This window comes from Oenanthe melanoleuca, chromosome 4 (assembly GCF_029582105.1).
Source record: "Oenanthe melanoleuca isolate GR-GAL-2019-014 chromosome 4, OMel1.0, whole genome shotgun sequence".
NCBI lineage: Eukaryota > Metazoa > Chordata > Aves > Passeriformes > Muscicapidae > Oenanthe > Oenanthe melanoleuca.
Window position 1 is genome coordinate 3,717,561 of NC_079337.1, and position 13,983 is coordinate 3,731,543.

General features: G+C 37.7%; 1 protein-coding gene and 1 long non-coding RNA gene across 8 annotated transcripts in view; one reads left to right on the plus strand and one right to left on the minus strand.

The window, feature by feature from the left end:
- LOC130252435 (uncharacterized) overlaps nt 1–3,398 on the plus strand; it is a 36,443-nt gene extending 33,045 nt beyond the window's left edge. Inside the window, exon 5 of the long non-coding RNA XR_008840356.1 lies at nt 3,311–3,398. This is a non-coding gene — a long non-coding RNA (uncharacterized LOC130252435). The remainder of the gene's footprint in view (nt 1–3,310) is intronic.
- The window catches only part of PDE5A (phosphodiesterase 5A), a 100,711-nt gene that overhangs the window by 30,428 nt on the left and 56,300 nt on the right, over nt 1–13,983 (minus strand). For all 7 annotated transcript variants that reach the window (XM_056489974.1, XM_056489973.1, XM_056489972.1 and 4 more), the window contains 2 exons: nt 3,236–3,818; nt 2,459–2,548 (listed from right to left, as the gene is read on the minus strand). In XM_056489974.1, coding sequence (XP_056345949.1) covers nt 2,459–2,548; nt 3,236–3,818 — 673 coding nt within the window. The remainder of the gene's footprint in view (nt 1–2,458; nt 2,549–3,235; nt 3,819–13,983) is intronic.

The following is a 13,983-nucleotide window of genomic DNA, read 5'->3' on the forward strand; positions in this document are numbered from 1 at the left end:
GTCTATTCCCTATCCAGTCCTGTCCAAATGACTGTTTGTTTACAAATGTCTACAAAGCCATATGAAAGGTAAAGAAGTTCTCTTACTGCACTGCAGTGTGTCTCGTTGCTAATTCCTGGGCCCTTTCCATGAGCTCTTCTGTGAATCAAATTGCTTTCATTTATGGATTTCCTTACTAGCTGTTATTTTTAAATGAGACTTTGGTTTCTCACATGCCTTGTGGAAATATAGGCAAATGTGAAAAACATCTACTGGAAAAATCTCCGTACTTCAGCAGGCCCAGAGGACTTAGTAATCAGCATGAGATTTTCCTCCTCTCAATTACTGACTCTTTTGTTTTAAAAAAAATAGCACTAATACTAAACAAACAAACAGAAAGCCCCAGTTGCTCCTCTTTCTCAGTGTTTATTTTTGGATGTCTTCCATAATCATCTTTTGACTGTGATTGTTGACATCCTGAGCTAAGAAAGCATTTACAAGCCTCAATATTTCTAGAGGGGCTTTGGGGATTTTTACATTTTATCTATTTATTATTTTAACAGGGAGGAGCCAGTATTCTGGTTTTGTTGTTTGGGGGATTTTTAAACAGAAAAAGCAGCAGAATGCGAATGGAAAATTAAGGACTGTTTCACTGACTCCAATGTCTCTCCAAAAACATGTCAGTCATTTCTACAGTGAGAATGAGAAAAACCTTCTGGTAGAGTCTGTAAAACTCTGAAAAAAAATTAGGAACTGCCATCCTTTACTGTAAGAAATCTTACAGTTTAACACCTTCAAATTATTGCCTATGAGTGTAACGCTCCTCAAACTTCACGTTGGCTGAACTTGTCAAAATAAACAAATTCCTGCTTCATTTCTGCTTGCTGATGCACTCAGCAGGAGGAAGCTGGCCCAAGACACGGCCCATTGCAGGTTTATTCAGCCCTTAAGTCACAGTGGGCTGGACAAACAGACTGCAGCTCTTTTTCCTTCCCCACCCACCACCAGCACCTGGTGGGAAGTGAGCACTTCCATACTCCCCAGCCAGCAGGGCTCTGTAGCTCCTTTCTGTGCCCAGTTGACAAAAAGCAACTGGCATGGCTTGGATGAAATTGGAAGCCTTGCATCAGCCTGACATGGACCACTGATCCCTGACAGTTCTTCAAATGACACCTGCTCTGCTCATCTGCTGGCCCAGGGCCAGCAGTGGCTGCTGCCATGTAGAAAGGGGAAGACTTTTAAGCAGCAGTGGGAATAAGAAAGGATCAAGTGCTGTCCTTGGAAGAATGGAAGAAAATAATTTAAGCTGAAATTTGCAGTACATGAAGAAAGGAAATATTGTTCATCTGGGTCAGCTAGAATAAGACTCAATAAACAAGTTAATGCAGGAGTTTAATCAATTCATTTTTTAGAAAAAGGTTCAATGCAGTAGAAGTCAAGGTGACACTACAAAGGAGTGAAAGATAGAAGAGCAGAAAAAAGAAGGTATGATGTCTTCAGTCTTGGCAACATTTTTTTTGGAAGCTTGAGCTTTCTGGAAGCAAACTATAAATACTCTGAAAAATACATGAATTCCAGGAGAGCAAAATCTCCATTTCAAAGCTTTGACACACTGTGTGGAGAGCCTTACATTTCATGAGTATTCTAGAACTGGTGATGTGGCTGAAGGCCACTACAGTCAGGATCAAAGAAAGCCCAACCACACTTGTCTTACTCCCTAAGTCAAAGGCTGCATCTCATATTTTCCTGTTCATTGCCTTTCATGCACTTTACTGAATTCACTCTTCAAATACTCAGGGCAAGAACTGTTAGCCCATAAAAAGAATTCTCCCTACTGCAATAGCATGAGACAGGATGAGAGAGCTCCCATGAGAAGCAGTATGGACAGGAAATATGGACAAGAGTTCAGTGAGGAGATTCACATTGTTTCAAATTAGGAGTAATTTAAGTTATAACTTGAGGATGACTTTTCTGAATCACATTGATACCGTCTGTTTTTCAGTGCCTGATGTCAGGCACTTAGCTCATAAGTAATAAATTAGGAACCATGTTGAGTTAAGAGAGTGTAAAAATAATCAAGTTTTTAGACAACGATAAAACCCAGTTTGTGCTCTCTGAATTGAGCAATATAGATACCAACTAAGCTGAAGTACAGTAATGTAATCACAATTTGAGATAGACCAGTAAGTGTGCAGAGAACTTTAATGCTGACAGACACTGAGTACAGGAAGCAGGAACAGCACTTCTGGAGTTAAATACATATATTGTACTGCTGCATTTGGGATTAAACCCTTCCTGACAGTTCCCTTTGGCTTACATTACTCAACTAGATAAGATAAAATTACAGTCTAAACAAACATAAGCAGACTTGCTTTAAAAAAAATGGTTGGAAGATGATGACTGCCAGCTAATGAAAGTTTAAAGCATCAGCTTGACTGGAAATAGTATTATGTGAAGTGATCCCAAGATTGCCACTTACCTCTTCTCTGTGATTCTTTATTGGCATACAGAGAATGCTCTGAGTCTTATACCCTGTGATCTGGTCAACTTCTGCATTGAATCTTGGATCCTGACACAAGAGAAAATGCCATTATTAGACCACTAGCCTAAATATCAGGGTTTTTTTTTTCCTTGGATAGCTTAAGAAAAGTTTAATATTTTATTGGACTGTTACCCAGGATAACAAGGTTCCATTACCAGCCAATAAGTATATAAAGTTGTTACTATCAAAGTGTTAACAACAGAAAAGCCTTTGTGCGGAACATGAGTGTCAATAGGTTAAGACCACTGCTATAAAAAACTAAAAACCCAAACCCTAGGAGCATTTTTTTTTGAGCCTAGACTATCATTGTAACACATATGCTCATGGATTAACCATCCCTAACTTACCTTTTATCATCAAGAAAAAAAATTACAGAACTGAAAGATCTGTGCCCATTGAGGAACACAGTTTCACAAATGTGGTTTGTGGTTTTGCTTTTAACAAGGGATTGCTAATTTCATTTATTCATCTCAGTATTGAATTCTGAATAACTACCTCAATAGAGCTCTGATTTTCTTGTTCTAGCTTCACGTTTCTGTATGCACATATCTATAATACAGATATTATAACCAAATCCATGGTGTCGGGTTTGCATCTTGACCACTTCAAGTCATATAGTACCAAATACAGGCATTACAATGGCAATATTCCAGCAGGTGATAATGTGGCAGCTTCTTTTTCAAGAATAGCTGAAGATAAATTTCCTTGGCTTACCTCATAGGCATTCTTGATGTTGAGAGGCTGCCCTATGGCTGCCACATGGCCCACAATGCCCTTGTTCCACTCCAGGCGAATGCAGTTGTTGGAAGCTTCTTCCAGGGTGGATCCTTCTGCCACATCAAACAGCCTGCTCACAAGAAACTTCTCGTTGGAGCTGTCCTCACACACCAGGAACAGGGAATAGCGGTCGGCAGCGATCAGCTCGTGGATGTGTAGGAAGATCTTATGGCAAAGTGCTGTGACATCTAAGTGACTAGAAATGTCTTTCACAAGTTCTAATAGTCTCGAGCACTGATCCCCTGCACTGGTCTCAATCCTTGGAGATTGAAGAGGCATCTGTTCTTTCTTGTCAGAGCCAGAGAGGAAGCTCACTGCTCCCACCGAGTCCTTGACAAAAATAGGCCTTAAGGGTCTGTCAAATTCAGAAGCGGAGATTTTCCTCACTGGTGTCCCAGAGCTGGTGGTCTCGGCACAGGCAGGCTGGTGACAGGCACAAGCTTCACTCTGGGACTTGGTTCCCTCCTTGCAGACTGGGATGGTGTGAACTCTCTCAGCAAACCATGCATTAACCATTTCTCTGTAAAGCAAAACCAAAAATACAGCGAATGATGTGAACTGATAATCCTCTAGCGTGTATCGGAAGCTGACGCTGTGAGAGGGGGACTAAACTTTTCACACAGAGGACACTGATGCACCTTTAGACTCCTCTGTATCAATATTCTCCAATTTTATGCAGCACTTAGCCCAGATTAAGCAGTAACATTTTCTGCCCCATAAAGAAGCTATTTTTGCCTAGAGGAAATATCTGAATAGGGTAGAGGACCACTTATGGTGTGGCTTTCAGAGTACAGAAATCAGAAGTTTACACCATTATTTTGTAACAGAAAAGTTCCAGTCATTTCCATTCCTAAGATTTGGATTTCTGTATGAGAAATATATAAATTAATCTGAAGACAAAACTTTCTGTTTCTAACCTCTAAAAAGAATTTTGAACTTTAATTCTGTCAATCACCTGATGCCATTCCTATTTTTCTGTTGCCAATGTACTATTTTTAAGTTAACTTCCCCTGCCCTACAATTTCATAAAAAATGCTCGTTGGACTCAAGGCATCAAAGTTTTGCTTAAAAACCATCAAAGAAACATGAATATTACCAATTCAACCCCCTTAAAAATAAGGAAAGAGCAGACTGTTTTCATGCATCTCTTGTATTTCCTTTCTGTGCAGATGATACTCATTGTCTAACTCAACATCAAATACTGAATAACCCTCAAATTACATTTTAAGAGCTCATCACCAATCAAAAAATGCCATGCATCTCTAGTATTTACTGTGCTTCTCAAATTAATTTAGCACTACAAGGCCAACCCTAATAATGTCCTCAGTAAACACAGCATATCATCATAACATGTGTATACTTTTTTATCACTATAATATTTTCTTGTTCAAAATCGGAGGGTTTTTTCTTTCTGTTTCTTTTTGTCTTTTGTTTGGTTGGGCTTTTTTAAATACAGGGCTTTTTATTTCATTTGCTCAGTGTCAATGATTCCTCACAGTACATGCCCTACTCTCAGAAAAAAAATGGGTTTTTGCTGTATTACATAACATCCAAGCCTAGGAACAGCAAAAATCCTATTAACAAGTCTGATCTTTTGGAAACCTTTCATGGTGGTCATGTTTTAAATTTGGGATATTTCTTATTTGCTCAGCAGACCACAGGAATTCAGAGAGTGAAGCTGAATGAAGCCATGGAACTGAGTCAGGTTAGTCAGCCACTGATCAGTTACACAAGTTGGTGTACGTTACAAATGAAAAGCACTGTACAATGGTCTTATATTCCTTACAGCACATCTTGATCTTTGCTGGAGGATCCAATCCTGCAAGCACAATTAACCCTTAACTCAAAGCAAACTGATCGATTAAATTCTAAACTCCAACAATATTATTTTTAATAGCAAGCCATCCACAAAAGGAAACTCATTTGACTTCTGTTAAGAAGGTTTGAAAGTGTTTTTTCAATCACATATCATTTAGAAACCTCAACCGTAGGCAAACATGCTATAAAGACTTGAATTATTAAAAACCAATGAGCCTACTTTATTAAAGCAGCAATACCTGTTTTTTTGTGCAGCAACCTCATCCAAGTGTTTCTTGCAGTGAAGCAAAGAACAACTAATATATTATTAGAAATTTGACTTTAAGAATATTACTTTCCAGTACTTAAACAGGATAAACATTAAATGTGGGAGCTGTGACCGTTTATTACTGCAGTGCATAATATGATTTGCATAGGACAGTGTCACATTTGCAAAAGCTGTTTCACTGAGAGTCAAAATAAGAAGCTAGCATTTGGTAACACTTGGAACTTCCACTTAATAGACTAAATGAGAAAGAATAAAAATCTTCAATGAAAATGACCAAAAATATTCTTAAGAAAATGAAAAAGCTAAAGATACAAAAATCTGTATGTAAATACAATACAATCTCTAAAATCTCAACCTCTAATTTTTGTTAGCAGATGTGTTATATGTTTCACTCTGATCTCCTCAAAATAAAAAATGATCTGGCAATTTTAGCTTCTCCAAAACAAAAGATCATTTAGCACTAAAGCTTCAGAAAAGAACCTGCAAATTCCAGCTGGAAACCTCAGACATAAGAAGGTAGGTGTAGAAGAATTGATAGTTTTAAAGAAGATTGGTGACTTGACCCAGATTCACGTGTGTGCTGACTTTGTTTCTGAGCACTGAGGACTGGCATTAATGGAAGGTAAGATTGAAAAATAGCAGTAATAACTGATGGAGGGTGTTCTCCAACAATTGATGAGGCTCAGAAGCCATGTAATTGAAAAGGCACGTGTGTGAAGGCATGTTTGGAAACCAACCTGTGCTGTTGTGGGCAACAGCAATTTGCAGAGCAATCTGATTCGCTGCTTACATAATTCTGAGGAAAGGAGAATATAAAAAGCTATCATTTTCCCTACTCCTTATTTACACTAAACTTATATATGTGGATGTGTTGACAGAAGATGCAAGGCAGAGAAAGAATCCAGTACCTTTCATGCATAAAGAAAAAGCTACAGCAGAAATTTGATTTATCAGTAGAAACCTGTCATTTTATTTATTCTGCAGTATCATGTTATGACTTCCCCAGGCCTTAATGGTGTAGCAATAGCAATCAGTAAGAACAATGTACTCTGAATGCTAATACCTGTTCTCAAATTGTGGCCGTGAGATTATTAATTTTTTACCCTCTTGCCTTTTTACTGTGTAAAATAAGCATACATTTCTTATGGAGGTTATTGAGGGATGTGGAATACAGCTGTAAAACCTTTCATGTGAAAGGAATTATGTTTAACAAGAACTGACTACTTGTTGGGTATCAGCCCTGTTTATGAAACACTTGAACACTGAACAGAACTATATGTGGAGCTGCATAATTATAAGTAACATAGTCCTGTCCTTTAATTTCTCGAGTGGTGGCTCAATAATTTGCCAACACAGTACGTGACTCTCAGCAAGATCTTTAGATTAACAACTACAACAAATCCTTAACTGGTTAAAGCATGGTATTGAACTCCCAGCCTTTTAAGCATTTTACTTTGGGCAACAGGAAAGCCATTCAAATTCAACTGGAAAAAGAACAGTGTTCAGTGACCTTTACCAAATGCCTCTTCTAACAAGGAAACTATTTAGCTCCTTTTACTCACCCAGTTACACACAGGGGTGGAAGAACCAGCATTTTGCATGAGCTGACGTATGCTAACACTATTTAAAATCTCTCAGTGTCTTGACATGCGTTCGCTTGTTGACACTCAGGCCTATTTAACAATGCATGACAAGAAGGGTATTATGACTAACACAAGTACTCTCACAGCACAGAATTAGCTCAGCAGATATCTGACACCAGACACGTCCTGAGCCACAAGTGGGGCTCCTGGAAATTAACAACGAGTGCCATGTACAATTAAGTCATCATTTTGAAAGGACTGCAGGACTAAGCCAACACTTGTGACTATTCATATGAACAGTCTTCAGTAGGCATTGTCAAGAGCTTAGCTGATGCTAAGGACAAGACCCTGTAGTTTAGAAGTTGCAGGAGCAGATACTGTACCATAGTGACCCACGCAGACAATTAAACTCAATGCAGTGTCTCTATCCCACCACGGCAATCACTGTGAGCTGAGGAGTTACAGCACCTGTATTCCTCATGGCCAGGATGCATCCTTTACTGCACTATGATCCTTTAAGATGAACCTTCACTCAAGAAAGATGTCATTTATTCCAGAGCTCATGAACAGGAATAGTAGTATATGAAGTTACCATTTTTTACTCACTCCTATCAGCCAAATCAAATCCCTTGTCTATAAAACATGACAGTAGTGACTGCTGAATTTGGCTGGTGACTTGATCAGCAGATGACAAAACTGGAGAGGAATTTGAAGCGATAGTACTAAGAAGGGGATAAAAATGCAATGGCAGGCAAAACATTGAAGGAAAAGAAGAAAAGGATATGATTCTCCTCTCTATCACTTCTGATATACAAGCACACGTAATCTGCAGTGCATGAGACCTTGTGAGCTTCAGAGGAATTAAGACTTTTTGGCCCTGATCTTGCTGCACACAAAGTAGACCTGTCCCTAAAGCAAGAAGTTTTTGGTATTAATAGGCAATAAAAATAGAAGATCAATGGTTGAGAAAACACAGGCACAAGGAAGCAACATGTCTTGAGCCAGGTCATGCAGGAGTGCACGTGTAGAGCTGAAGAGAACCTTGCTGTATTTCCTGTGCCACATGCATCAAACCATATTGACATAACACTAATCACTATGCTACTCATACACTGGGAATATTAAATAATTTATTGTACTCTTTGCTTCATTGTGATCATCTTCAAAGTACACAGCAGACTTCCCAAAAGAAAACAAACAACCCAACCCAGTGAAGATGTTTAAGTATTAACAGCCATACATACAATATGCAATGTTTTATTAGTCATGTGGACTGTTCTGCTGATTTTTCATTCAAACCAGCAGTTATTGTTAACACACTTCAGGAGAGGGATTACAAACTTCCCTACTAGAAAATGCCAGCTTTCAAGTGTCTGAATTCCTGTAACCTAATTCTGGCAAGGTTGAAATCAATATTTCAAGCTGAACTTCATAGCTGTTTTCTCAATTGCCTTCCATAAAATAACCACTAGATGTCTTCAAATTTCTCTCCAGCATCTTGACATAATTTAGACACAAATCATTTAAAGCATTAGCAAAAACTCCAAAACTATTCAGTTTTAGCAAAGGAGTTTGAAATGCAAAGACACTTGAATATTATACTTGTCTTCCTGTTTTCTTTCTAGTACTTCCTATTTCACAATCACATTCTAAGTGGTTTTATCTCATTTCTACCAATGGAAAGATTTAAATAAATTGTATAAACCCTCATTAGATGGAAATAGTAAACTAAAGGTAAAAGAAGTGTTCTCAAACTGACTAAAAGAGCAGATTGACAAAATCAATAGATGTTTTTCCTTAAGCCCTTCCCAGTTATAGTTAGTGGAGGTGCTCTTTCTCACAGTGGTAGGCAAGCAGTTCTGGAATATGAAGTATGAGAATGCCAGATTTTTAACACAACTCGGTCAAATATATTAGCATACATTTAGCTTTAAACATTTCAATTGGCACAAATGACTTCTGTTTGAATACAGTTCTTAATTTAGAACATTAATTCTTGATTCAAACCATCTCATGAGAGACTGAAATAACTTTTTAGAATGATGAAACTTTAATCTTGTCTGAATGCTCTTTTTGTTTTTTTTAAATAGGCAGAGATCACTTTATTATTTGTAGCGAAAGTATTCAGATTGGAAAACTAACACTGACAGGCTATTCTTGGCTATTTTCAAGTTTTCTTTAATAACTAAACTTCAAGCTTCACTTTTTACAAGGAAGCTTCCTTCCACAGAAGAGACTTTCTACTTGCACTATAAGGAAAGGCAGAATAAATCCTCAGGGATTAAAGTTCAAATTCTAAAACCTGACCTTTATTTCTCCTCCCTATGTTTGCTTCTTGCTCCAAGCTCAAAAAAATTAAAGATTAAAAATAACTAGGTACTGAATGGTTTTGCTGGGAAAGCAGTAGGACAATACCAGTAATTTCAGTGAAAAATGGATTAAGAGTTAAATTCACACCTTCTTGGAGACCTCATGTAAATCTTCAGCACTACTTAATTTCCACCGGAATTCCTAAACCAGGGGTTAGGTCTGACTGAAGTGGAGCAGATGCTCTGGGATGGCTCTCTCTGCTGGGGCGAGTTATCCATAATGCACAAATAAATGGGAGAATATATCTATCTTTTACTAAGCAAATATTTTGTGGCAATATTTTCAGTGCCAGATCCAATGTGAAATTTCAACCATTGTGTTATCCACAAGGGCTATTTCAGTAGGGCTTCTTTTCTGGCACTTTGCAAATAGCTCCTTTTGTATTTAATGCCCTTTTTAAAATATTGTTTTCTTCAAGTCAATCATATAAATGAGAAAGCATTCCATGTAAATTTATGCATGTTTCTTTTCCAGTAAGGAAAAGAAATACTTCTATATTGTGCTTTTATTAAGTATATTTTTTGCACAACAAAACCGAAACACTTTAATAGAAATTAAAATAGGTTCCAGTCAAGAATGTACTGCCTAAATCCTCCTCACATGAGGATTCTTCAGCAGATACCCAATACAGAACCTCCAAGACCCTCTATAAGTTTGAAATCAAAGAAAGGTGTCAAATTTAGTTGAGTCTCCTGCAGAGGCAATGTATGCCTCAGCTCCACTTTTCTCCCCAGGAACTTGACCCTGTTCTCTAAAGTCTCCCCAGTTACAGCCAAAAAACCACCCAGCAATGGAAATGAGATTTCAACAGAAGGAGGCAAAAAGGGATGTTAACTGTCAGAGTGGTTCACCCCATCTTATTTTCCACCCATTATCTAAGGTTTACCAGTATATTTTAATTAATGTTTTCTGCACACCAATTTGTTTCTTTATCGCATAGGGCAAGCAGAACTGAGTGAAAGCACTTTCTCCTTGTAGCTACTCACAGTTTCTGATGACTAGTTCATCACCATACCAAAGATTCTGTGTAGGAGTTCAGTTTAGAGCTTTGGGGGTATTTAAGATGTAAATTGCTAGTAAGTGGTTTCTTATTTCTCATATGATAATTTCTTCAGTCTACCGTAATTGCTGTTTTAGAAATTGTTTCCAAAATACTCCAGCACTCACCTCATTTTGTTTCCAATAACAAATGCCAGAAGTAGTCAATCATATTTGCAACTTGATGAATATAGGTAACATTCCTCACCTTCCTGAATACTTTTTGAATCAGTAGTTAAAAATATTTTGGGGTCACATAAGCTTTGCTGTTATCATGAAAGGCATAAGGAAGGATATGGATACATTATTTATAAGTGGGATAACTATGAACATCATTATACCAACAAGAAAATTTTCCAAGACTTTACAGAAATTGATTTTTTTCCCCCTGTACTTAGTTCTCAGAAAAGCTCGGTAAACATCCAATAAATCCAAATAAATGGGAGAAAATATTTTGATGCTCCGCATTAACACCACTGCTTCCTGTGGCTTTCAAGCCATAGTCCCAAAAATCAGTGGGTATGCAGCCCTGTTGTAAATGCTTTACACTGGGAACTTAGAAAAGCCAGTCTTCTTTTAGCATATCCCAAATATCTGCACAGGATTCTGTGTCTCCACTGGAAAGCTACTGAGATCCTTCAGAAGTTGAAAACCCACTGTCTGCTTACCAAGTTCTCATTAGGAGTGCATACAGTTCATACCTGTGCATTATTATATTATTAATTTTTTTTCTGTTTTCAACATCTTTTTAGGAAAAACACAGGCCGCAGAATATTTCAGTGCAGAAAACTTCCAATAGCTCTATCTTGGAAAATCAGAATTTTCATTCAATTACAAAAAATTAAGCACACATGCATTACCAATGCACAGAATGCATATGACACGATATTGAGGAGATTGAACTTCAGATAGCTGGCTCAAACTGAAAGACATTTTTAAAAGCCCTTTAGACAGAGGCTAGAAGGCAAATGTCCTGACTAATGTAGTACCGCAGGCAGCACATGAAAAATTGATTGTCCACCAGCCATCAAGAAGAAAAAAAAAGCCCGAACAACTGTGCTTGAATTTTCTCAAAGTAATAAATGTAATTGATATATTCAAGTAATGCAATATCTGAAGTTTTGCACAGTTTCCTAGTAAACAGCAGTTTTGGAATTCTCAGTGAAGCACTGTGAAGTACCATACTGTTAAGAACATTTACTTTTCCAAATACAACCCCACCTTAATTAATTTGTAAATATTACTCAAACCTGCTAATAATCCAAGATATTTTTATAACAAAATAATCTTATTTCACCTGAAGGGCATATAAGATTTGGGTCAATCATTTGTCTCCATCACACCATACATTTAGGGAACCAGATAAAAGCTGCCTGTAACAATAGAGTTACCTCTAATTGAGAGGAGAAATTTTAGTTTGGCTGTTTTGGCAGGTTGCTGCTTCTGAGTGCAAAGAGCACTAAGAGGGAATCACTCCCATATTTTTAAAACAGGGACAAACAGGAAGTCAGAAGTACAGAAATATTCCATTGTGGGTTGAAATAAGTGTGATGTTTGAGCATGGCAATGCATGGGTTGTTTTTTTTAAGGAATGTAAAAAGATAAAACTTCAGGGAAACAAAAAGGATAATGAATTTAGCAATAAACGTGACCAACTCCCCCCCACCCATCCCCTACAGATTATGCCTTTATAGCATCTAGTTAGAACAACCTAATTGTAGCAACAAAGCAGAATCATCTTATTTGAAAATGTTTCTGCTTCTGGGAAGCCAGAGTACGATATGCAGTTCTAAAACTTTGCGAAGAGAAAAATAACAAGAGCTGGGAAAAAAAAAAAAAAAAAAAAAAAAAAAGAGCATAAACTTCATAGGAGTGAGGCATTTAGAAACCCTCAACCCTTAGGTGTGCAGTACCAAACTCTCCAGGCAGAAGTTTTGTTGGCCAGCACCAAATTCATCTCGTCCCTGAGTGTGCCAGTGACACACTTCCCCTTTGTTGTACTGCACTTTGATCATCCTGAAGCAACACCTCAAGGATAACAACTATTTATATTGCCTCCACATGCCACTCACCTACCTGTGAAATAAAGTAATAAGCAACTGATTCCATACCTTCCTACTCATGAGATCCCAGTTTATTCACCTGCTCAAAGGAGGGAGGACTCAAAGCCATTCACCTGGATTACACGCCTGTAGGATTGTAGCTTTGCACTGCTCACTGGAATTCAATCAATGCAGTTTTATCAGAGAATATCCATAAAGCCAGCCCAGCCTGGAAGGAGGCTGGATGTGGCCTTCCTGCAGACAGAGGACACTGCCAGCCTTGAGGCATTGCAGATCACAACACAAGGTGTAAGCCCTTGGGATGTGCTCATATTCTGCAACATATCGGAGCGGAGAGAGGAACACAGGCGCACACTTGTTGAGCTGAAACCTGCAGCCCTTCCCTCCAAGAATCCAGAACACGGGCTGGGGAGCACAGCGACTCCAACAGCTGTCACTTTATGAACAAATTGCGAATAGAAAGAAACCTCTTTTAAAGCATCGCCTTGCCAGAAAAGACAACTTTTATTTCAAACCACAACAACAGATACTAATACCAAACTGTCCTATGCAAACTGGATCGGGAGGCAACTATTCAATTATAGGAAATAACCCTAACCCATACTTTAAAAAAATCACAAAGCATACATCTTCTAAGTATTATTTAGACACCTAATTAAAACTTCTTTGTTTCTGGAAATTGCCAGCAGAACTACTGTATAAAATACTGTGGGAATTAATTAATTACAGAAAAATATATTAACTATTCAACACTCATTATAAAATTGCTAAATTAGATTCTAATTCAAAGCTCATTAGAAGGAGTGGAAATTGCTTGTATTATGCGGTCATAAATGATGGAGCTGGTGATCTTTTCCTATTCCTTTGTAGAAATATTTGAGAAACAGATACAGAAACTATCCATTAGCAATTGTGCCTCACAACTGGCAGCTGAATATCTGTCCGTGCTCCACAAGATCCCAGATAAACTAACTTCTTGGTCTATTGCTTTCAGGACCTGTGAGAACTTTGGCATATTATGAAACAAAACAAAACAAAACAAAAAAGAGAAGCAGTAAATTATTATTAGAATAGAGTTGAAAGTAGCTGACAGAACACTGCTGTACTTGAGAGAGTAAATATAATGCTAAGTAGCAAAACATTAACAGCATAGTCTTTGTTCAATGTTTGCTGCTCTGCAAAGATTCAGCTAAAACAAAGCATGGTATTAGATGCTAGGATTTTCTCTTTTCAAGCCCTAAATAACACTACCAAGTGAAACACTAAACCTCTTTACAAAGTGCAGCTGGTCTTTCAAACCACTCAGCTCTACATGTTATCATCTTTGAACCAACATACAAAGTAATTTGTCATTTGTCTTTTCAAATACAAACTTAAATATAACAGAGGTGTTCCTTATTATATATAGTTTTCTATTTATACAATAAGGACAAAAAAAATCATTCCACGGAGGACAGCAAAGTGTTTTGAGGCAATTGCAATGTTTCCATCATTTCAAAAACATCACAGAATTGTTGCCAAGCAAGCACCCAAAAGTCCACAATC